Source organism: Propithecus coquereli, unplaced genomic scaffold (genome assembly GCF_000956105.1).
Source record: "Propithecus coquereli isolate 6110/MARCELLA unplaced genomic scaffold, Pcoq_1.0 Scaffold73, whole genome shotgun sequence".
NCBI classification, from domain to species: domain Eukaryota; kingdom Metazoa; phylum Chordata; class Mammalia; order Primates; family Indriidae; genus Propithecus; species Propithecus coquereli.
In genome coordinates this window covers 1,615,806-1,638,308 of record NW_012153396.1, presented here as the reverse complement: position 1 = coordinate 1,638,308, position 22,503 = coordinate 1,615,806, and the positions used below count along the sequence as shown (strand labels likewise).

Here is a 22,503-nt window from a genome sequence, read left to right as displayed (position 1 = left end):
ATCCTCACTGTAGCATGTGTTAGTATTTATTCCTCTTTATTGCTGGACAGCATCACTTGTATGAATATGCCACATTTCATTTATCTCTTCACCGGTCAATAGACATTTGGGTAGTTCCCGCTTTTTGGCTATTGTGAATAATGTGCTATGAGCATTCTTGTGTGCAAGTCTTTGTTCTCTTGGATAGGTACCCAGGAATGAAATGGTTGGGTTGTATGGTAAATTTATGTTTAATTCTTGGGGGCTGTACTTAATTGCTTTTATTTCCTTTTTGAAATGGCTCTGTTGAGATATAATTTGCATACCATAAAATTCACCTGTTTTAAGCATGGAATTCAATGGATTTTAGTATATTTACAGAATTGTATAACCATCACCATCACCACTTCTAATTTTAGAACATTTCTATCACCCTAAAAAGAAATCTTGTGTTCATTTATAGTTGCTCCACATCTCCACTCCCAGCCCTAGGCAACCTCTAATCTACTTTCTGTCTCTATATATATGCCTTTTCTAAACAGTTCATATGAATTAAGTTACACAATATGTAGTCTCTTGGGTCTGGCTTCTTTCACTAGACATAGCAAGTTTAAGCTTCATCCATGTTGTACAATGTGTCCGTACTTAGCTCTTTTTTATTGTCAAATAATATTCCATTATATGGATATGCCATATTTTATTTATCCATTCAGCAGTTAATGGACATCTGAGTTGTTTCCACTTTTTGTCTGTTGTGAATGATACTGCTGTGGACATTCACGTACAAGTTTTTTGTGGATGCGTGTTTCATTTCTCTTGGGTAGATAGCTAGGAGTGAAATTGCTATGTTATATGGTATGTATATATTTAACCTTTCAAGAAACTGCCAAATTTTTTCCAAAGTGGTTGCACCATTTTACATTCCCATAAGTAATATATGAGTGTTCCAGTTTCTCCCTGTTCTACCAACACTTGTTATTGTTGGTTTTTTTGATTATAGCCATGCTAGTAGAGGTGAAGGAGGTGAAGTAATTATCTCATGGTTTAATTTGCTATTTCCTTCATGACTAATGATGTTGAACATCTTTAAATGTGCTTTATTAGCCATTTGTATATCTACTTTGGTGAAATGTCTATTCAAATCTTTTGCCCATTTTTTAATTGGGTTGTCTTCTTATCATGTTGTAAGGGTTCTTTATGTATTATGGATAGATTATCTGATATGTGATTTACAGTTGTTTTCTCCCAGTCTGAGGCTTATTTTTTTCATTTTCTTAATAATATCTGTTGAAAGGTTTTTGAAGGAAAAAAGGTCAAGACAGAGCCATGCTTCAAAAAGACAGTCTGTCCCCAGCACGTGGGATGGATCAAAAGGGCCAGGAAGCTCTTTTCATAAGTTTTAATAAAGGGAACAGACGCAGGCCAATTTGCTTAAAATTCTCTGGTAATCAAAGGGTTAAAATAAGCTATTTATTGAAGCCTGTTTACAGTTTAGTTAACCAGTAAACCAGAATCCGTGAAACTACCAATCTGGGGAAATGCAAAAACCTTTCCAAAGGTTTTCCTTGGTTAGGAGAGGAAGAGAAATGAGAGAGGAGAGACGAATGACTATTCCAGAGCTACATAAATAATTTCCAGCGTTGGACGGGCAGTTGTGAACTTCCTTCCAGGCGCTGTCACACTGGTGTTTACCGGCGGGAGAGGAGGCAGAGGTGGTTCTGGGTCCCTGGGATTTCCCGGCTGGTGAAGAGGCCAGGCTGTCTGGAGAGGTGGACTGCATTTCAGTGGCTCTCTTTGAAAAAGCCCAGCAAGATGTCAGAGCTGCTCTCAGTCTTCCTCCACCTCCTTCTCTTCAAGTTGGTTGCCCCGGTAACCTTTCGCCACCACCGCTATGATGACCTTGTGCGGACGCTGTACAAGGTGCACAACGAATGCCCCCACATCACGCGGGTCTACAGCGTCGGGCGCAGCGTGCAGGGGAGACACCTCTACGTGCTGGAAATCAGTGACTACCCCGGAATCCATGAGCCCTGTAAGTGCCGGACAGCTGCCCGGGCGTGTGGGCGGGACTCCTCCCTTACAAATGCAGTTACTGGGGTGGTTTCTGGGGAGGTCTGAGCAACCCTCCACCTATACAGTTTACCTCTCTCTTGGCCCGGGCTAAGTGTTTCCCTCTTAGCCCTCAAACTGCCCCTGCCTCTGCCGAGCAGCTGCAGCCCCAATTCTGGCGCCAGGTTCTGTTTGCTCAAACCTTAATGGTAAAAGGTGAGTCTTCTTCCCTCCTCCAGTCCCATCCCCCTTCCTTCCCTCCCATTTCTCTTTTTTTCCCGTTAATATTAGTTCTTTCATGATCTGATGGCTCTGGAGACATGAGCAGAAACAATTAGCCCTTCTAGTTGTGCCAGGAAACTTAGAAGTGTTAAGAGATATCTCTTCGGGGAGTGACAGTGTGGTATCCTAGAGAAAGTTGGAAGGCTGGGGTATTAGTGTTATTTACTGGATTCTTTTTTGTTAGTTTGTTTCTATTATAAAAGCAATCCATGTTTGGATTAAAAGTTAGAAATTAGATAATAAATAATAATACAACTCACCCATAATCCCACCACTCACAGATAACCATTGTTAGCATATTGATGTATATCCTTCCAGACTTTTTTCTAGGCATATTTAAACCCCCTCACATAAACACATATAATTGTTTTTGTAACAGTGGGATCATACCATAGCTGCTCTTCTCATTTCATAGTCTGTTTTGAAGAGCATCTGTGTCTGTAAATGTAGATCTACATCTTCATTGTTTTGGCTGCATACTATGTCATTGCATGATTGTATTAACTGTCCATATATTGATGGACGTTTAAGTTGTCCCTACTTTTTCCCCCTGCTTTACTTGTAACAACTGAACTGATATTCAAGTTAAGTCAGTTTCTCCCTCAAACTGTCAACTTCAAATCTCTCTTTACCTCTCCACTTCCACACCCCCAACCCTGGCCTAGACTCCATCACAGCCCACCCACCTTATTGCACTGAACTCCTAACTGGTCTCCTGTCTCCTAACTGCCACTCTCGGAACCTTCCATGGGGCACACAGATGCCAGAATCGTTTTCCTAAATGCTGATATAATCTCACTCTCCTGCTTTAAAAACTTCACACCCAATGGACTGGCCATGGCAGCTTCAGAAAATTACAAAGGGGAGGCTCAAGGAAGGTTATGTGGTTAACAGGAATAATTGCCTTGCTTTGAAGCTGCCCTTGCACAGCAAAAAGCCTGCTTCTAACCAGATAGTACGTCCATTGTGGAAGCTTGTGGATGTTAATGGAGATTACGGGGTTAGCCCCCAACTCCATTCCCCTTCTTGGTGCCTCTGTGCTTTCTAGCATTCAAGGTCTTCCTTAAAGCTTTTTCATAGAACTGTAGCCCTCACTGATCCCTCTTTTCTCTGAAGTCCTATAACTTCAGCTGTTCATCCATTCATTCCTTTCATTCATTCATTCCACCAATACTCATTGCCTACATAATATGCAAGCACTTTTGTAGATTCTGGAAGTACAGCAGAGAATAAAACAAAGACCCTGCCCTCATGGGCCTGAATTCTAGTGTGGTAAGACTGGCAATAAATGGATAACTAAGTGAATACACATTATGTCAGATGGAAATAAATACCATAGAGAAAATTAAATCAGGACGACAAAATAGAGATGCCATAGGGAATACATGGAGGCCAGGGGCAGGCAGGTCACAGATGCTCAGGAAATGCTTCTCCACTGAGGTGGCTTCTGAGCAGAGCTCTGAGGGACAGATGGGCGTGCTGTGCTGATGTAGGGGAGGAAACGATGGCAGGCAGAGGGAAGAGCAAATGCAGAGCTCCAGGAGGCGGAGAGTGCTTGGCATGTGTGAGGAGCAGCAAGGGGCCACAGTGGCTCCAGCTGAGTGAATGATGGGAGAGCCAGAGATGAGGTCAGAGCCGTGTGGCTGGGGACCCTGGGGACAGTAGGTCCTGCAGGGCCCTATAGGCCTTGGTAAAGAGCTGGGCTTTTACTTTGAGTAAAGTGAGAAGCCATTGGAGAGTTTTACGCAGAAGAGGGACATGGTTTGACTTAAATTTTTAAAAGATCATTTAGTACAGGGATTAGCAGACTACAGCTCACAGGCCAGCCACCTGTTTTGGTAGATGAAGTTTTATTGGAATGTAGTCATGCCCATTCACTTTTGTCTTGCCTGTGGCTGCTTTTGCTGGAAGAGTTGAGTAGCTGTGACAGAGACAATATAGCCCACAAAGCCTAAAGGATTTACTATCTAGCCCTTTACAGAAAAGTTTTTGCCAACCCCTGACTCAGGAGAACAGACTTTGATGGGGCTGGGCAGACGCAGGGACAGAAAGTGGAAGATTTATTGCAGTAATCCAGCCATGAGGGTGGGGGAGCTTGAACCAAAATGATAGCAGTGGTTGTTATAAGAAGTGGTTGTGTTCTGGACATACTGAAAGTAGAGCAAAAGAATTTGATACTGCATACCTACTAAGTGTGTGACACCGTGCTAGGTTCTATAGGGCAGTGGTTCCCAGACTTTTGGATTTCATAGAGAAGTTTTTATTTTTTTTAATTTAATAAATAAGAAAGATTGGAGAAAACTAAAACAGATTTTCCAACTATTGTTTTACTGAATACAGATATGAAGAACTAGAACTATGTGCCATCTACCAGCCCCATCCTTTCCTAAAAGAAAGGAAATTTTAACACCAAGAAAAGTAAGAAAGACATACTGTAAGATTAAAGAAGTATACTAAGATTAAAGAATACACATTATGGAAAATTCACCACATGATTGTTGTGGGTTACAAGCATTCTTTTGGAAAAGATTGCTGTAGGTAGACTAAAATACGTAACAATAGATTGTGCCTTAACTAAGATTAAATATTATATGCATTGCTAACGCCAGGTCCAGTAAAGGAAATAGAATATGTGCAAAAATAGGTAAAACCTGGGAAGTCGAAAGCAAGCTCACTCCTGGCAAGGAGAACCCAAGATGGGGTCACAGAGTAAATGACATTTGAACTGGGCCTAGAAGAGTGGAGGTGAGAGGAAGGGTAGAGAGTCAGGAAAGTGTTGGGTAGAAAAGAAATCACTTGGCAAGAGCTTTTCTCCTTCCTTTTAAAAGCGGACAAGAATGATTTTCTTTAAATGATTCCAGAGGCTCTTTTAAGATCCTCAACGCTCACCTCAAGTGGCCAGTTAATGTGGCCAGAGAGAAGTCTGAGGCGTCAGACACAGACAGTGGCCTCCCTGTTCTGTGCTACGAGACTTGTCCTCCTCAGATGTGAAGGACAGATTTTAGTTTCCTAAGTGCCAAGAAAGTTAAGTTTTCCACTGGGATGATTGGCAACTGTTACTGCTATAACCTAGAGCACATCCCCATAGCAGGTTTTGGGGGAAACCATCCTTATCCTGGAAGGTTTATCTCTGAGAAGCAGCCTGCGCTGTGAATGGACTGAACATGCTGCCTGGGCGTGGGGCCGCATCAGTCATTAGCTAGGCGACCTCCGGTAAATTACTTAGCCTCTCCTGTACCTCGAACCTCACCTAGAGGCTAATCACGCCCACTTTACAGGTTTCTGTGATGATTAACAGTAATGAACATAAATGCCTAGTACACCGTGGGGGTTCAATAAATGGTACGAATTATACCTGGCGTGAATTTTTGTAACTTTTGTAATTGCAATTGGTTAGAAAGGGGCTCAGGGATTTTTCGAAGACCCAGTGAAATTTTCTTATATTCCTTACCAAAAAAGCGGGAAAAGGTCCCTTTGCAAGGTTAGGCGTCAGTGGCACTTCCAAGCTTTCCCCATCTTTTCTCTTGCTGCACGTGCGTCTCTCGCTTGCAGTGGAACCGGAAGTCAAGTACGTGGGAAACATGCACGGCAACGAGGTGCTGGGCCGCGAGCTGCTGCTGCAGCTGTCCGAGTTCCTGTGCGAGGAGTTCCGCAACGGGAACCAGCGCGTCGCGCGGCTCGTGCAGGACACGCGCATCCACATCCTGCCGTCCATGAACCCCGACGGCTACGAGGTGGCCGCCGCCCAGGTACGGGGTCCTGGGGACACATGCCATGGAGGGAACAAGGACATCTCAGGAAATAAAGTAAAAGCCTGTAGACAAGATGCCCTCTCTGTCCTACTGTATATGTAAGTCAAAAATTTATCAAAAATAAAAGATAAAATGGCCGAGAGAGGGGAAAAAATGCCAACAGAAATATAAGAAAGGATGTTCAGTCCTGCAGCACCTTAGGCAATAAATGTGGGCTGTTTCTGAGCCGCCGTTCCCGCAACAGCTTTCCAGCTGACCTCATGGTTTTATTGTTAGGACCAATGTGGCAATATCTGTGACACACTGTGTAAACTGGAAAATACTGAACAGATGTGATATTGCAAAGGATATTGCAAAATACACCTCCTTTCTTGAGCTTTTAGCTTCATACCCTAAACACCCTCCTCCCCTCCACACTACGTTTTCATTTGCATTTGTGGGGAAAATAGCCGGGAGAACAGCTTTCCATGGAATTAGGGCACAGGGGGCTAATTCCAGATTCTTCATACCTTATCATATTTCTGTAGGGTTTTCCTCCACTAGCATAGTACTCAGTCTTTCCGTTCTTTATTCTAGAGTTATATTTGCAATGGGACAGATAAGGAAAAATGTCTGTGGGCTTTTTACTTTATTTCTTAACATAAATTCAAAATTTCAGTGTGCCTAACTTTAAATCAGTGGTTCTCCTTTGTGAATGTGTATCAGAATCACAGATTTTCAAAGAGCAGGAGAATTGGAAAGAGGTGTGGGAGAGAATCCCAGCCTGGCCGCTTTGCTTCTGTTAGCCTTTTCCTGTATTGCAGTGAGGAAGCTGAGAACTGGCTCAGTCCTGCCCACATCCTTGGCAATAGGTGGAGTTTGGGGGAGTGGAGAAAGCCCAGCCCACCCACCAAACCTTAAGACCATCTCTGGGAAGCTGGTCACCTCTATTCACCTGCTGTGCTCTTATTCAGAGGGAGCAGATCTTGAACTGAACCCAAGAGAGGACCCATCAGGTTCTCAGACTCCGAGAGCTATTTGCCGTGCTCAGAAGAAACGTGTCTGCACGGCTGTGCAGGGAACGCCTGCCTGGCCACCAGACTTTAAATCCACTTGTAGGTAGGCAGAATAAAGGCCCCTCAAGTATGACCATGTACTAATCTCCAGAACTTATGAATATGATATGTTATTTGTCCAGGGGAAATTAAGGTTGCAGATGGAGTTAATGTTGCTAATAAGTTGACCTTAAAATATCCTGTATTATTTGGGTGGGTCCAGTGTGATCAATCACAAGGGTCCTTTAAATGTGGAAGAGGGAGGCCAAAGGTCAGAGTTAGCGAGATTTGAAGATGTTACACTGCTGGCTTTGAAGATGGAAGAAAGGGACCACAAGCCAAGGAATGCGGATGGCCTCTAGAAGCTGGAAAAATCAGGAAACATATTCCCCTAGAGCCCTTGGAAGGAATACAACCCCCTGGACACCTTGTTTTTAGTCCCTGACACCTGTTTTAGTCTTCTGACTTCCAAAACTATAAGATAATAAACTCGTGCTGTTTTAAGCCACTAAGTTTGTGATAATTTTTTAAAGCAGTAATAGGAAACCACTACATCACCAACCCTATTTATGGGAACCTTCTGTTAGGGGAAGCCCCTTCCTGCCAGCCTAACCATTGCCCAGCATGCCTGGTAAATCAACTGATGAAGCCCGTAGCGGTTAATGTTCAAGAGCTACCTTGATATGAATGAACAGGCAGTAAAAAAACCCCGAAAGCATAAAGAAAGTCATTATGTCACAGACGTGTATAAGAAACTGAGAAATCATATGAATGTTTTCCACTGGAATAGAATTGATGTAGCCAACTTCAAAGAACTTCGGAAAAAATATGTTTTCAACACAATCTAAAAATAAAATACAAGTGGGATGCCATAAAAAAGAAGAAATCTTAGAACAATAATGAATTTGTCAGAAAAAAATATGATCTGCCATGTCTAATTGGTTAGAAAAAAAAAGAAAAGGAAAAATATGAGAGCAGTAGTACATCTGTGAGTTTTAGCTTCCCAGCATCAATTCATTCACTTCTAGGAAAAGCCAACAATTTGGGCTCTACCCTCTCCATCCACAGGGCTCCAGTGGACACTGTTTCCCTTCTCCAATGCCACACAAAACATTAAATGGAATTTCGGTCTTGCATGATCCTGTTAACTATCCCTATCACTTTATATATTTAATTTTCGTGTATATATTTATCACCCCATGTATACTATGAATTCCTAGAAGGCTAGAATAATGTCTCATTTATCTCTTTCCACAGTGTCTATCAGACAGCTTTGAATAGAGAAGGACTTAAGTAAATGCTGGTTGACTAAATGGATGACCGAATGAGTGAATGAATACATGAGCAAATAAATGATAAAATTTGAAGTATGAGCAGAGAAATTAAGGGATCCAGAAAGTTGATACTGCTCAGAAGAAAGATAAGTAAGGATCCTAAATTTTTTTTGAAATGGGATGGGTGGGTTTCCATGGTGCAACCACTTTGGAAAACAGTTTGGCAGTTTCTAAAACAATTAAACATACACTTAACTTACGACCCAGTGGCTCTACATATAAGGGTCTACCCAAAGGAAAGGAAACATACGTCCACACAAAGACTTGTGTATGAATGTTTACAGCAACATTATTCACAACAGCCAAAAAGTGGAAACAACCCAAATGTCCACATTGGATAGTGAATTGAATAGTATCTTCCCCCAGATTTGTATTCACCTGAAACCTGTGCATGTGACCTTATTTGGAAATTTGCAGTCGTCCCTCAGTATGCTTGGGGGATTGGTTCCAGGACCCTCCCGCATTGATACCAAGATCCGTGGATGCTCAAGTCCTTTATATAAAATGTAGTATTTTCATATAACCTATACTCCCCTATACTTTCAATCATCTCTAGATTACTTAATATACCTAATACAACGTAAATGCTGTGTAAATAGTCGTTATGCTGTATTGTTTAGGGAAGAACGACAAGAAAAAAAAGTATGTTCAATACAGATGCAACCATCATAAGCCTAACTACATTTTTTCTCTGCAGTTAGTTGAATCCATGGATGTGGAACCCATGGATACAGAGGGCCAAATGAGGGTTTTTGCAGATGTGATCAAGTTAAGATGATTCAAACTGGATTAGGGTGGACTCTAAATCCAGTATGACTGGTGTCTTATAAAAAGAAAGAAATTTGTAAAGGTGTATACTGGGGAGAAGGCCATGTGAAAATGGAAGCAGAAATTAGAGTGATGCATCTACAAGCCGAGGAGCACCAAGGATGGCCTCCAGCCACCAGAAGCCGAAAGAGATAAAGAGGGGGACTTCAGAGAGCATGGCCCTGCTGCCACCCTGATTTCCGACTTCTAGCCTCCAGAACTGTGCGAGAATAAATTTCTGTTATTATAAGTCACCTGGTTTGTGGTAGATGTTACGGCAGCCCTAGGAAACTAACACAGTCCATCAGCTGATAAACAAATGGGTAAACAGAAGGTGGTAAATCCATGTAATGGAACTATTCAGCAAGCAAAAAGAATAAAGTACTGATACATGCTATGACATGAATGAACCTCGAAAACATTATGCCCAGTGAAAAGAAAAAACATGAAAGAACACATAATGTGTGGTCCTACTTACGTGACGTGTCCAGAAAAGGCAAAGCAATGGAGACAGAAATGACCGCCTGGGGCTGGGGTGAAAAGGAGGAGGGACTGTAAATGGGAATGAGGTTTCTATTGAGGGTGGTAAAAATGTTCTAAAATTATATTGTGATGATGGTTATACAACTCTGTAAGCACACTAAAATTGTTTAAAGTATAAACTTAAAATGAGTGAATTTTATGATATATAAATTATATCTCAGTGAAGCTGTTCATTAAAAATTGGGGATCCCATTAACCTGAAACACAATACTCTTGTTAGGGCTTCTCTGGGGATCTCCATTTCCAGCACGTGGTCTGCAGGGAAACTGGAACTGCACCACTGGGACTTTAGATAAGTTAAATAAGAAAATGCTAAATCATTTGATAGATTAAGCTAATATCTAAAAAGAACCGTATAATGCTCTTCAAATATAGAATTTAGTCTGAAACCTTCATCTTTCATTTCTTCATTTCCCCTCTAGGGCCCAAATGCGTCCGGGTATCTGGTTGGCAGGAACAATGCAAATGGAGTGGACCTCAATCGAAACTTCCCTGACCTCAATACCTACATCTACTACAATGAGAAGTACGGAGGTCCCAACCACCACTTGCCCCTTCCAGACAACTGGAAGAGTCAGGTAGGAGACAAAATTTACAAACAGAAACAGGTAAATCGGCATCTGGAATTTCTTGCAGAAAGATTGCTAAGCAATCATCACATCAATTAAACAAGTAAGAATTAAGCATCAACTCTACTCCATGTTGATCTGTCTAGAGCAACGGTAACTGTATCTTAAGCTTCTTTGTATTTATTTCTTCCCCCAGGGCACAGCCCTCCATGGGACACATGCTTACTAAATGTTTGTTGTTAGTGGTGATGGTGGCAAAGGAGATGAAAGCAGTATCATACAGTTGCATGGTATTTAACAATATTTTTTTTTTTAGAGGCAGGGTCTCACTCTGTCACCCAGGCTGGGGTGCAGTGGCACAATCATAGCTCACTATAACCTCGAACTCCTGGGCCCAAGCAATCCCTACACTTTAGCCTCCTGAGTAGCTAGGACTACAGACTCATGCCACCATGCCCAACTAATTTTTAAACATTTTTTAGAGATGAGGTCTAACTATGTTGCCCAGGCTGCTCTTGAACTCCTGGCCTCAAGCAATCCTCCCACTTTAGCCAAAGTGCTGGAATTACAGGCGTGAGCCACTGTGCTAGCCCAACAAAATTCTTTCATAGCCAATTTCAGTCGATCGTCATAATACTGTGTGGCGAATGCATGAAGGCATCAAGCAGTGTTATCCATCTCTGTTTTATAGCTATTACACTTAAAGATAAAATAATTTAAATTCACATAGCTAGTAATTGGTGGAATCAGGATTAAAACTCAGGCCTTCTGATTCCCATTGCAGCATTTCTTTCTCCTACGATAGGCTGTGGACAGAGAACTCTAGCATCCTATAGAGAAGTCTGTCTTACATGTGATGAATTGTGTGCTCATCAACAGTTAGGGGGTGTAGCTCAGGGTAGGGCATTTGACTGCAGAAAGAGGTTCGGGGAGTCAAACCCATACAGTTGTTCCTTCCCTTCCTGTATGACCCTTGACTACTTTGCCATATCCTCCCATGGTTCCCTTACTCTCTCACAGGACCCCAGCATCATTGTCCCGGAGGCCCGTAAGGCCACCCTAGGGAATGGGAATGGTTTCATCCTGCTGGTGGGCCTGCTCCTGGGCACAGCTGCTGTCATCCTCAGAGCATCACTGCCACCCCTTGTTTCTACACTGTGTGGGACGATTCTAAACGTTCTATTTGTGAATATCTAAACTTAGGGACTTTACAAAAAATGTAAAGCAGTGTAAGCCTTTTAATTGGAAGTTAACCAGACAAAATATGCTGGTTTTTTTCCTTTGAAAATGATGCAAAAGTCATGCTGACATGTTAGATTTCTGATAGCAACTGTCCTCTTGGCTCAAGTAAATAATAAATCAAAAATAACTTGGTACTAATCAGCATATCCAGTCCAAAGAATGTTCTGATTTATTAAACTTATTTCTCTAAGTAAAATAAGGTAATTGAGTCAATAATAATTAGGCTCCCATTCAGTCCTATCTCTAAATCGTAGAAGAAAAAAGACAACGAGAAGTCTCTCTTGCCCTTGATGGAACAGCCTTGAGGAAGAGGAGCAGGGAGAAGCTGTCATTGTTCTAACAGACAAGAGGCTTAGGACACGAAGAAAGGGCTGCTTCAGAGCGTCTGAGCCCTGGTCACAGACCAGGACTGGTGCCCTCGGTATTACATCCATTCCGATTGAGTGAGACTCAACCCTATTCATCCAGTCCCTCTGGGATGGAAAAGATGAGGCCTTCAGAGCTGACCCTCAGTCCAGGAGGAGCCACTGACACAGTAACACCATATAATCTCTAAGCATGTCCATCCTGAGAGGAGGAAAAACACTGAAGTCTGTAAATTATTTACTTTTTTTTTCTTTTTCCCCCATCCCCCAACCATGAGATCTTAAATTATTTACTTATACTGCAAGTCCACGTGGATTCAAGGCTTTCTTTAGAATACTTTCACTCATATGCAAGGCAAAGGGAGGAATTTCACTGCTTAGCCAAGACTGGCCCATTTGATGGTATGTCTAAACAGTGACATTTGGATATGACCACAGGCGTGTTGGAACACACACATGTCAACATCGCAGCAGATGTGCTGGGGAAAAGGGAGGTTGAAAACCATTACTGTAAACCAGCATTTTCCAGATTTATTTACTGCAGCCCTAAATTTCTCCAGAGATGCCTTATAAGGCACTGGAGCAGTGAGCAAATTGGGAAATCCTTTCCTAGGGACCAGAGACAGGCCAGGCTGGGGCTCTGAGCTCTCCAATCATGGCACCCCTCTCCATACAGAACTTCTCTTTCTCTCTCTCTGTCTCTCTCAATAGACTTTATTTTTTTAGAGTAGTTTTAGGTTCACAGCAAAACTGCACAAAAAGTACAGAGAGTTCCCATATATGCCTTGCCCTCTTTCGCCCACCCCGGCTCCAACATCCCGCACCAGAGTGGGACAATTTGTTACCGTCAGTGAACCTGCCTGGGCTCATCATTAACACCCAATGTCCGTAGTTTGCGTTGGCGCTTTCTCGGCGTTATACATTCTGTGGGTTTGGACAAATGTGATGATGTGTATCCACTATCGTAAGAAGAGCTTCACTGCCTTAAATGCTCTCTTTTGACCCATTTTGTACACTGGGATTCCACATAAGGAAGTAATAAAAGGTTCTATACACTCAGCTGTTGAAACTGTCATTTCAAAGGTCACAATTTCCCCACCTACACTCCTCATATCTGGTAGGACTCCGTTTCAGTCAGACATGCTGTCCCTGCACGCCACTTCCTGAAAGACTTGTTCCAGCGGCCATTCGGCACCTCCAGCCGCACCTTCACCACCGGCCTCTCCTCTCCTCGCAGGTGGAACCCGAGACGCAGGCGGTGATCCAGTGGCTGCGCTCCTTCAACTTTGTGCTTTCGGCCAATCTCCACGGAGGGGCGGTGGTGGCCAATTACCCGTACGACAAGTCCCTTGAGCAGCGGGTCCGAGGCTTCCGCAGCACTGCCAACTCCCCCACGCCCGACGACAAGCTTTTCCAGAAGGTATGCAGACTGGCAGCTTGTCCCGCCAGGGGACCCTGGGGGTCAGGAGATGAGCTTCGGGTCAGTAGCACGGGACCCCGTGAGGACAAGTCCACAAAAATTGAAAACGTTGCCTGCTGCGAGGAGCTTACAGGCTAGTAAATTACATTTTGTTTTGAGTGATAAGCCATAAATTCATGAAAAAGTAAATAAAAAGGAAAGCTTTATAGTATAATCACCACAGTGTAGAAAATACTTAAGCTAATGACATGTAAGAAATATACCAAAACCATAAGCTGCCTCCATCCAATAAAAAAAAAAGAAATATACCAAAAAACTAATGGCATTAAATGTGAATTTGGGGAGGTCTAATTTACAATTTTATGATAATATGTTCGTATTATTGACAAATAGGCTAGGCACATAAAAAGGTTTAAATAATAGTTCAAAACAATAGAATACAATTAATATATTATTATTAATTTTATATTAATATAAAATAGGTACAATATATTTTATAATACAATGAATTTATAATTATTATATAATAAAATATACAAGCTAAATTATAAATGTTATTTCATTATATACTAATGTATTAATATATAGTGATATATTAATAATAACATTAATATAAATAATAATTATTATTGATTCATCAATTAATGAACTACATAGAGACTAACAGTAGTTGTTGCTTTGCAAAGCAGGTATATTATATTTTATTCTCCATTAATCTCATTTTGTCCACTGTTACAAAACAGTAATGAAGAAGAATTATAGGGAGGCCTTCCAGCACACACTTTGCACTGCCCGACACACAGTAATTTTGCTGGAGAAGTCCTGCCTTACTTGCTCCTTGATTTCTTTTACAAAATTTGGCTAGAAAATGGTGCAACTAGAAGGACCTTCTGTATCAATCTACTGCCACCCCTCACATTGCACAGAAAAAACTTAGCCCCAAGATAGTGAAAAAATCAGAGTATAGATCTCCTGACTCCAGTCTAACACACACACACAAGCCCACCTACACACTGTTACACACACGTGCACACACACCATCTCTCTATCCTTGATCATATTTTCTTTCACTCACACAAATAACCGGCTGTTTGTACCTAGCAGGGCTTCTTGACTTTACCCGAGTTCTGAGTAGGAGCTTTGCCCTGGGAGTTGGAAAGACCTGAGGTCATTTTCTGCCTGCTTTTCCTCTAGCTGGCCAAGGTCTACTCCTATGCACATGGATGGATGTACCAGGGCTGGAACTGTGGGGATTACTTCCCAGATGGCATCACCAACGGGGCTTCCTGGTATTCTCTCAGCAAGGGTAAGGACAGTCCTGGGACTGCTCAAGCTGAGGTAGAATAATGCTCATTTCTGCTAAATCCTCAATTTTCTCAAGGAAATGGTGGAATACTATAGAATTTTGCACTAAAGTAGAGATCTCAGATTGGCATTTAGTGTCCTCTTGTGGTTCTTTAAAACTAAGGTAGAGACACCTTGTGGTCCTTAAAACTGGTGGTTTGCACAATAGATCAGGGCATACGAGGAAAACAATGTAGCCAAGCGGTTCAGGGTGTGAGATCTGAGAGTAAATTGGGTTGAAACCTGGCTTGCCCACTTACCAGTCATGGGGCTTCAGGATAATTACTTAACCTCTCTGTGCTTTGATTTCTTTGTCTGTAGTTCAGAATAAAGTACCTTTTCAAGTCACTAAAGAAAGGGGGAAAAAAGAATAATAGTACTTGCCTCATAATTTTGATGAAAGTATTACATAAAATACTGCACATAAAGTATATAGAAATGCTTGGCTATAAATGTTAGGATTTTTAAAAAGTAGCACAGAGAGAGGTATGCCCCACATAGTGACAGATGAGCAGAGGGGCTGGTCTGTAGCTTGACTGCCCATCCCCCATAAGCAAGAGTTTGCCATGGATGTTGTGTCTTGTGGCACTAATAGTGTAGCCTCAAAGAGCAGAAAGCTCCAGCAAGAGGCTTCTCTCTCTAGTCCCTGGGCCTTTGCCATGACCAAGGGTCAAGATAGGACCTTTGTTTGTGAACCTTCAATGGACAAGGAACCTAAGGCAAGAGAAGAGGCTGAAGCAGGAATCCAGGTTCTTTTAGGAATCATCTTCTAGCATCTGTCTTTCCCCATCCTTTCAAATCTGACCTGGCCACAGCCCAGGTGGCAGATTGGTGAGAGCTGAGTTGGTGGTTGGTCCTGTGGAGAGTGGAGAGGAACAAGGTTAAGGAGTCACCAGGTGCTGGGAAGATAGGTTTGTTGTGGCCAAAAACTCTTTGAACACAAGGCAAGAAGATTTTGTTGAACTTTCCCTTTTTTAGTTCGTATAATATTAGGAAAGCAATAGATTTTTTTTGTCCCCCAAATTGAAAATATAAAATATACTTTTTCAAGTTATAATTGTTCTTTTTTTCCTCTGTCCTCCCTCTCCCTGCCCATCCTCTGAGGCACCCTGGCCCATGCCTCCATGGAGAATCATTGCCCTAAATTAAGCTGGTACAATTCCGAGATCATTGAACCAAGCAAAATGATTGTTCCAACAATGTGGTCTCTTGACCAGCATCATGAGCATCACCTGGGAACTTACTAGAAATGCACGTTTTGGGGCCCCACCCGATTACCTACGAAATCAGAAACTGTGGGGATAAGACCCAGAAATCTGTATTTTAATGGAAGGCTCAGCCTTCCAGATGATTCTAATGCAGGGAGAGAACCAATATAACAGGCTATAGTTATTGTTCTCCAACTTTCCCTATTCTTTCTGTAACAGCTGCTTGCACTCATAAGCATAAAGAGAAATGAAAGTTGATGAAGTGGATAATTTTTTTCAATTTTTATTGTGGTAAAAATACACATAAAAGATCACCATATTAACCATTTTAAGCGTGTGGTTCAGTGTTATTATTAATATGTTTGTAATGTTGTGCAGCCATCACCACCATCCATCTCCATAACTCTTTTCATCTTGAAAACCTGAAACTCTGTACCCACTAAATAATAACTCTCCATTCCTTTCTTCCCCGACCCCCTGGCAACCACCATTCTATCTTCTGTCTTTATGATTTTGACTGTTGTATCTCATATAAGTGGAATCATGCAGTATTTGTCTTTTTGTGAATGGCTTGTTTCTTTTAGAATAAGGTCTTCAAGGTTTATGCATGCTGTAGCACATGTCAGAATTTCCTTCTTTGTTAAGGCTGAGTAATACTCCCTTGTGTGTATATACCACATTTGTTTATACATTCATCTGCCAATAGACACTGGTTGCTTCTACTTTTTGGGTATTGTAAATTGTGCTGCTATGAGCATGGCTATGCAGATATCTCTTTGAGACCCTGCTTTCAGTTCTTTTGGATATAAACCCAAAAGTGGTATTGCTAGATCCTATGGTAATTCTATTTTTAACTTTTTGAGAAACTGCCATACTGTTTTCCATAGCAGCTGCACCATTTTACATTCCCACCAACAGTGCACAGGGGTTCCAATTTATCCATCCTCACAAACACTTGCTAATTTCTGGGTTTTTTTGTTTTTTTTTTTTTTTCTTTTGAGACAGAGTCTCACTCTGTTGCCTGGGCTAGAGTGCTGTGGTGTCAGCCTAGCTCACAGCAACCTCAAACTCCTGGGCTCAAGCGATCCTCCAGCCTCAGCCTCCCGGGTAGCTGTGACTACAGGCACGCGCCACCGTGCCTGGCTAATTTTTTCTATTTTTAGTTGTTTGGCTAATTTCTTTCTATTTAGAGACAGGGTCTTGCTCTTGCTCAGGCTGGTCTCGAACTCCTGAGCTCAAGCAATCCTCCCACCTCGGCCTCCCAGAGTGCTAGGATTATAGGGGTGAGTCACTGTACCTGTCCTGATGTGGCCTCTTGATGCAAAAAATTTTTCAATTTACACAAAGTCCAATCTGCTATTTTTTCTTTTGTTGTCTGTGCCTTTGGTATCATACTCTAGAAATAATTGCCAAATCCAATGCCATGAGCTTTTGCCCTATGTTTTCTTCTAAGAGTTTTGTAGTTTTGGATCTTTAGGTCTCTGATCCATCTTGAGTTAATTTTTGTATATGCTGTTAGATAAGGGTCCAATTTCATTCTATTCCCATGTGGTTATCCAGTTTTCCCAGCGCTATTTGTTGAAAACACTGTCTTTTCCCCATTGATTGGTCTTGGCACCTTTGTCAAAAGTCATTTGACCATATATGCAAGGGTTTCTGGGCTCTTTTCTATTCCACTGATCCATATGTCTGTCTTTATGTCAGTACCACAGTGTTTTCATTATTGTAGTTTTGTAGTAAGTTTTGAAATCAGGAAATGTGAGTCCTCTAGCTTTGTTTTCTTTTTCAAGACTGTTTTGGCTATTTGGGGTCCCTTGAAATTCCACATGAGTTTTAGGCTGGGTTTTCTATTTCTACAAAAAGTCATTGGATTTTTTTTTTTAAGAGACAGAGTCACTGTCACCCGGGCTGGAGTGCAGTGGCCCAATCATAGCTCACTGTAACCTCGATGGGCTCAAGTGATCCTCCTGCCTCAGTCTCTCCCAAGTAGCTGGGACTACAGATGCATGTCACCATGCCCGGCTAAGTTTTAAATTTTTTGTAGAGAAAGGGTCTTGCTATGTTGCCTAGGCTGGTCTCAATCTGTTGGCTTCAAGCAATTCTCGTACCTCAGGCTCCCAGGTTGCTGGGATTACAGGCGCGAGCCACTGAACCTGGCCTCGTTGGGATTTTGATAGCGATTGCATTGAATCTGTATATCACCTTGAGTAGTGTAGATATCTTTAAATGAATAATTTTTAACCCAAATGAATTTATAATGTAAACATGATCCTAATAATCAGAAACATATTACAAAGTAATTGATTCAGGCTGGGTGCAGTGGCTCATGCCTGTAATCCTAGCACTCTGGGAGGCTGAGGCTCAAGGATTGCTTAAGGCTAGGAGTTTGAGACCAGCCTGAGCAAGAATGAGACCCCATCTCTACTAAAAATAGAATAAATTGGCCAGGCGTGGTGGCACTCTCCTGTAGTCCCAGCTACTCGGGAGGCTGAGGCGGGAGGATCGCTTGAGCCCAGGAGTTTGAGGTTGCTGTGAGCTATGATGATACCTCTGCACTCTAGCCCGGGAAACACAATGAGACCCTGTCAAAAAAAAAGTAATTGATTCAACTGAATAATTGAATGATATAGAAGACCATAACAGGCAAGATTTGGTGGAGAAAAAATAAAATATGGCTGCTTTCTGCTTTTTCAAGAATTTATTTTTCTGGAATAACTATTTTCAGATTACTGTTGTGTTCTCAGGTAGGAGGAGGGATGTGAAAACAAGATATTCATCTCCTCTCTAACCTCCCAGGTCTGAAGAGCATTGTAGTTCAAAGAGAAAATCTGTTCTCCTCAAAGCAGTACATGTGCATAGACTACTATTAAGGCACAGCTGATAAGCAGACTTTGGACATGATAAAAGGGACAAGAAGTGAAATTAAATCATGAAATGGAAAAAACATAGAAGATGGAGATGGCAAAATGGGCATTTATGAAGAGAGAAAACTGGAAAGAGAGAAAGGCATGTGGACTGGGAACTTGGGGAAAGGTTTCATGGAGGAGAGAATGAAATGAGGTCAAGCGGTAGAAGAGAAGGTGATGGCGGGTGGAGAACTTGTGATTAAAGAGAGATGAGATGCGGCACTGGGCAAGAGCCTGGTGATACAATCTGCCACTGCCCCCTTTCCCCTAGGAATGCAAGACTTCAATTATCTCCATACCAACTGCTTTGAGATCACGCTGGAACTGAGTTGCAACAAGTTTCCTGGTCAAGAGGAATTACCGCGGGAGTGGCTGGGTAACCGGGAAGCCCTAATCCAATTCCTGGAACAGGTGAAATCATATTTTTTAACTTCCATGGTTACAAAAAGAGAAGTGTTTCCCAATGGCAGGGAAAGTGTTTTGTGTGGCTCAGGTCTGACTTTTGCTCTGGCTCAGTGCAATAGATCTGGGCTTCTTCTACCAATGAGATTTATTCATTCAACATTATTGAGCACAACTATCTGTCAGAAACTGTACTACATGCTGAGAATTATGAGTAAACAAACAAATATCCCTGTCCATATGGAACTTACATTTGAGTGAGGAGAGTCAGACAATACACACAATAATAAAGTACAATTGATAACATGTTAAAGGAGAAAAGCTATGAAGAAACTTACAGAGAAGGTGACATTTAAACAAAGATTTCAAAGAGGTGAGGGAGAGAACTATGCAGATATCTGGGGGGAAAAGTGTTCCCTGAAAGAGACATGACAGCAAATATAAAGCCAACAATAAGCACATGAACAGATGCCGAGCATCACTATCATTAGGGAAATGCAAATCAAAACCACAAAGAGATACCACCTCACATCCATCACGATGGCTGCTATCAAAAAACCCCAGAAATTAGCAAATGTTTGTGAGGATGGAGAAATTGGAACCCCTGTGCACTGTTGGTGGGAATGTAAAATGGTGCAGCTGTTATGGAAAACAGTCAGGCAGTTTCTCAAAAAGTTAAAAATAGAATTACCGTAGGATCTAGCAATACCGCTTTGGGGTATATATCCAAAAGAACTGAAAGCAGGGTCTCAAAGAGATATCTGCATAGCCATGCTCATAGCAGCATTATTTACAATAGCCAAAAAGTGGAAGCAACCAGTGTCCATTGGCAGATGAATGTATAAACAAATGTGGTATATACACACAAGGGAGTATTATTCAGCCTTAACAAAGAAGGAAATTCTGACACGTGCTACGACATGGATAAACCTTGAGGACATTGTGCTAAGTGAAATAAGCCACTTACAAAAAGACAAATACTGTATGATTCCAGTTACACGAGGTTACTAGAATAGTCAAATTCATAGAGACAGAAAGTAGAATGGTGCTTGCCAGGGGCTGGGGAAAGGAGGAAATGGAGAGTTATTGTTTAATGGGTACAGGGTTCCAGTTTTTCAAGATGAAAAGAGTTATGGAGATGGATGGTGGTGATGGTTGCAAAACATTACAAATGTATTTGATAACACTGCACCATATACTTAAAATGGTAAATTTTATGTTATGTGTATTTTAATTTAAAAAAATACACAGCCGAGACGCCAATGTGGCTGGAACAACCTCGGAAGTAAGGGAGAGAGAGAGTAGTAGGAGAGGGGATTGAAGAGCTAGTAAGTAGCTTTACAGACGGATCTTCACAAGAACTTTAGCTTTTGTTCTGAGTGAGTTGGGTGTTTAGTAGAGGGGTGCCATGATTTGACTCAGGCTTTAGCAGGATCACTCTGGCTGCTCTATTAAGAGATTATTGGAGTGGGAGGAGGGGCAAAGAGACCAGTTAAGCAGCCAATCCATGATCTTGTGAAGACCAAATGCAAAAACATATGAGACAGGGCTCTGAGACTCAAAACCAGTGTACGAATGTGCTATGATCATAACTGTATGCTATAAACTTTTTCCTACAGGTTCACCATGGCATCAAGGGAATGGTGCTTGATGAGAATTATAATAATCTCGCAGGAGCTGTCATTTCTGTCAGTGGGATTAACCATGATGTCACTTCAGGTAGGTGGCTGCTTCTTGGGAGGTGGGAAGAAATCTTTCACTCTCTTCTTCTTCGGCATAATCAGGGGGGCAATTTTTAGGCCAGCAATACTAGCAGGACATCAGGGACACTGGGGTTGGGGGATTGGAGGAAAGAAGGGTAATAGGAATGGGGAGAGTAAATTAGGAGGCTAGATCAAACAACCGTATTGTTTAAATGGAAAATCTTTTGCTTCTGAAGCAAGCAATCCTGAGAGGCAAGAACCAGGAAAAACCAATGTAAATGTAGCTTCTCATGAGGCTCAGGGAGTCACTGCCACATACAACTTTGTTAGGGGTATTTTCTCAGCTTGAGGCTATTAATAGTTCACATATTGCTGTGAAATGGGGTAGAAAGAGGACTGTAAAACTGATGTTTGGCCTTGTCCCTGACTCGGGCATTTCGCTACACCCCCACTGGGGAAAAGTTAGCAAGATTCTTTCTATTAATATCAGCTTACTGCAGTGCAAGATTGATGGTGGAGGCGGATCTTCTTGGCACTACCTGAAACTGCCTAGAAGGGTACAGAATTGTCTCATGGCAGAATGGTGTTGCAAACTGACCCAGCCCAATTTAATCATGCACAACTCTTAGGGGTTTTTGTTTGTTTTGTTTTTAATGTATAACAGTAGCTACCGATGGTTAAGGGTAGGTGAGATTTGCCTAACTACCCACAACCTCGATACCAGCAAGGCTCAATCAAATTTTACTACACGAGCATTTATTACCAAGCATGCACCTTACAGTTCATACAATCTGTTTAAGCTGGGTGAACTCTCAGCTTTCTGTTTTTTAAAGTAATCTGAATGCATCTTACATGAAAGATTCATTCAAGGCAAAGGCAATATTCTAAAGGCAGAACTCTGTAACCTCACAGGCATCAGACAGAGTCCTCCAGCCCAACGGCTGGACCCAGGACTGTTTAGGGACTGAGCCGTAGGCACCATCCCTAGAGAGCACAGGTTTCTGGGCTTGCTAGATTGTACCCTGTTCAAGCAAGGGTGAGAAATGTCTCCAAAACATCCTAGCCAAGCAACATGTATTGAATACCACTAATTTCACCAATAAGTGCCCACTTCCACAGCCCATTATGCTAAATTAACAAACTACTCATTTCACCAGAGAAGAAACCCATTGCTAGCATTCGTTATGTTCTTTAGCAAAGCATAGAGATAAAAGTAGCTAAACCCCTCATAGATGCATCTGGAGTGGGGCCTTTCTGATACAACACTAGCTACCCATTCCTGGGTGTGTTCCCCCAGTTAAGAAAATGACATCTCCTGGGGTATAACTTAAAATATCCAATATATGCATAGTAACACACCACCTTTGAAGTACTTTAAAATAATTACAGACATTTAATAGGGGACAGAAAAAAGACTTCCACATTATCGTCTGTCTCATTCTTTATTGAATTTATTATTTCAATTATTCATTGCTATATACTTAAATTCTAAAGGCACTGTCATGATCGATTCTAAAGGGATGAAAAGTCACTAGCCAAAATGCTAAACCCCTGTCATAGAAAA

At 41.8% G+C, this 22,503-nt stretch overlaps 1 protein-coding gene across 1 annotated transcript in view; it reads left to right on the top strand.

Moving 5' to 3' along the window:
* The first annotated feature begins 1,495 nt into the window (after positions 1-1,495).
* CPN1 (carboxypeptidase N, polypeptide 1) overlaps positions 1,496-22,503 on the top strand; it is a 41,552-nt gene continuing 20,544 nt past the window's right edge. Inside the window, exons 1-7 of the mRNA XM_012661768.1 lie at positions 1,496-2,011; positions 5,863-6,059; positions 10,203-10,358; positions 13,194-13,376; positions 14,571-14,682; positions 19,106-19,245; positions 20,856-20,955. Of these exons, the coding sequence (XP_012517222.1) occupies positions 1,792-2,011; positions 5,863-6,059; positions 10,203-10,358; positions 13,194-13,376; positions 14,571-14,682; positions 19,106-19,245; positions 20,856-20,955 (1,108 nt within the window). The 5' untranslated portion in view covers positions 1,496-1,791. The remainder of the gene's footprint in view (positions 2,012-5,862; positions 6,060-10,202; positions 10,359-13,193; positions 13,377-14,570; positions 14,683-19,105; positions 19,246-20,855; positions 20,956-22,503) is intronic.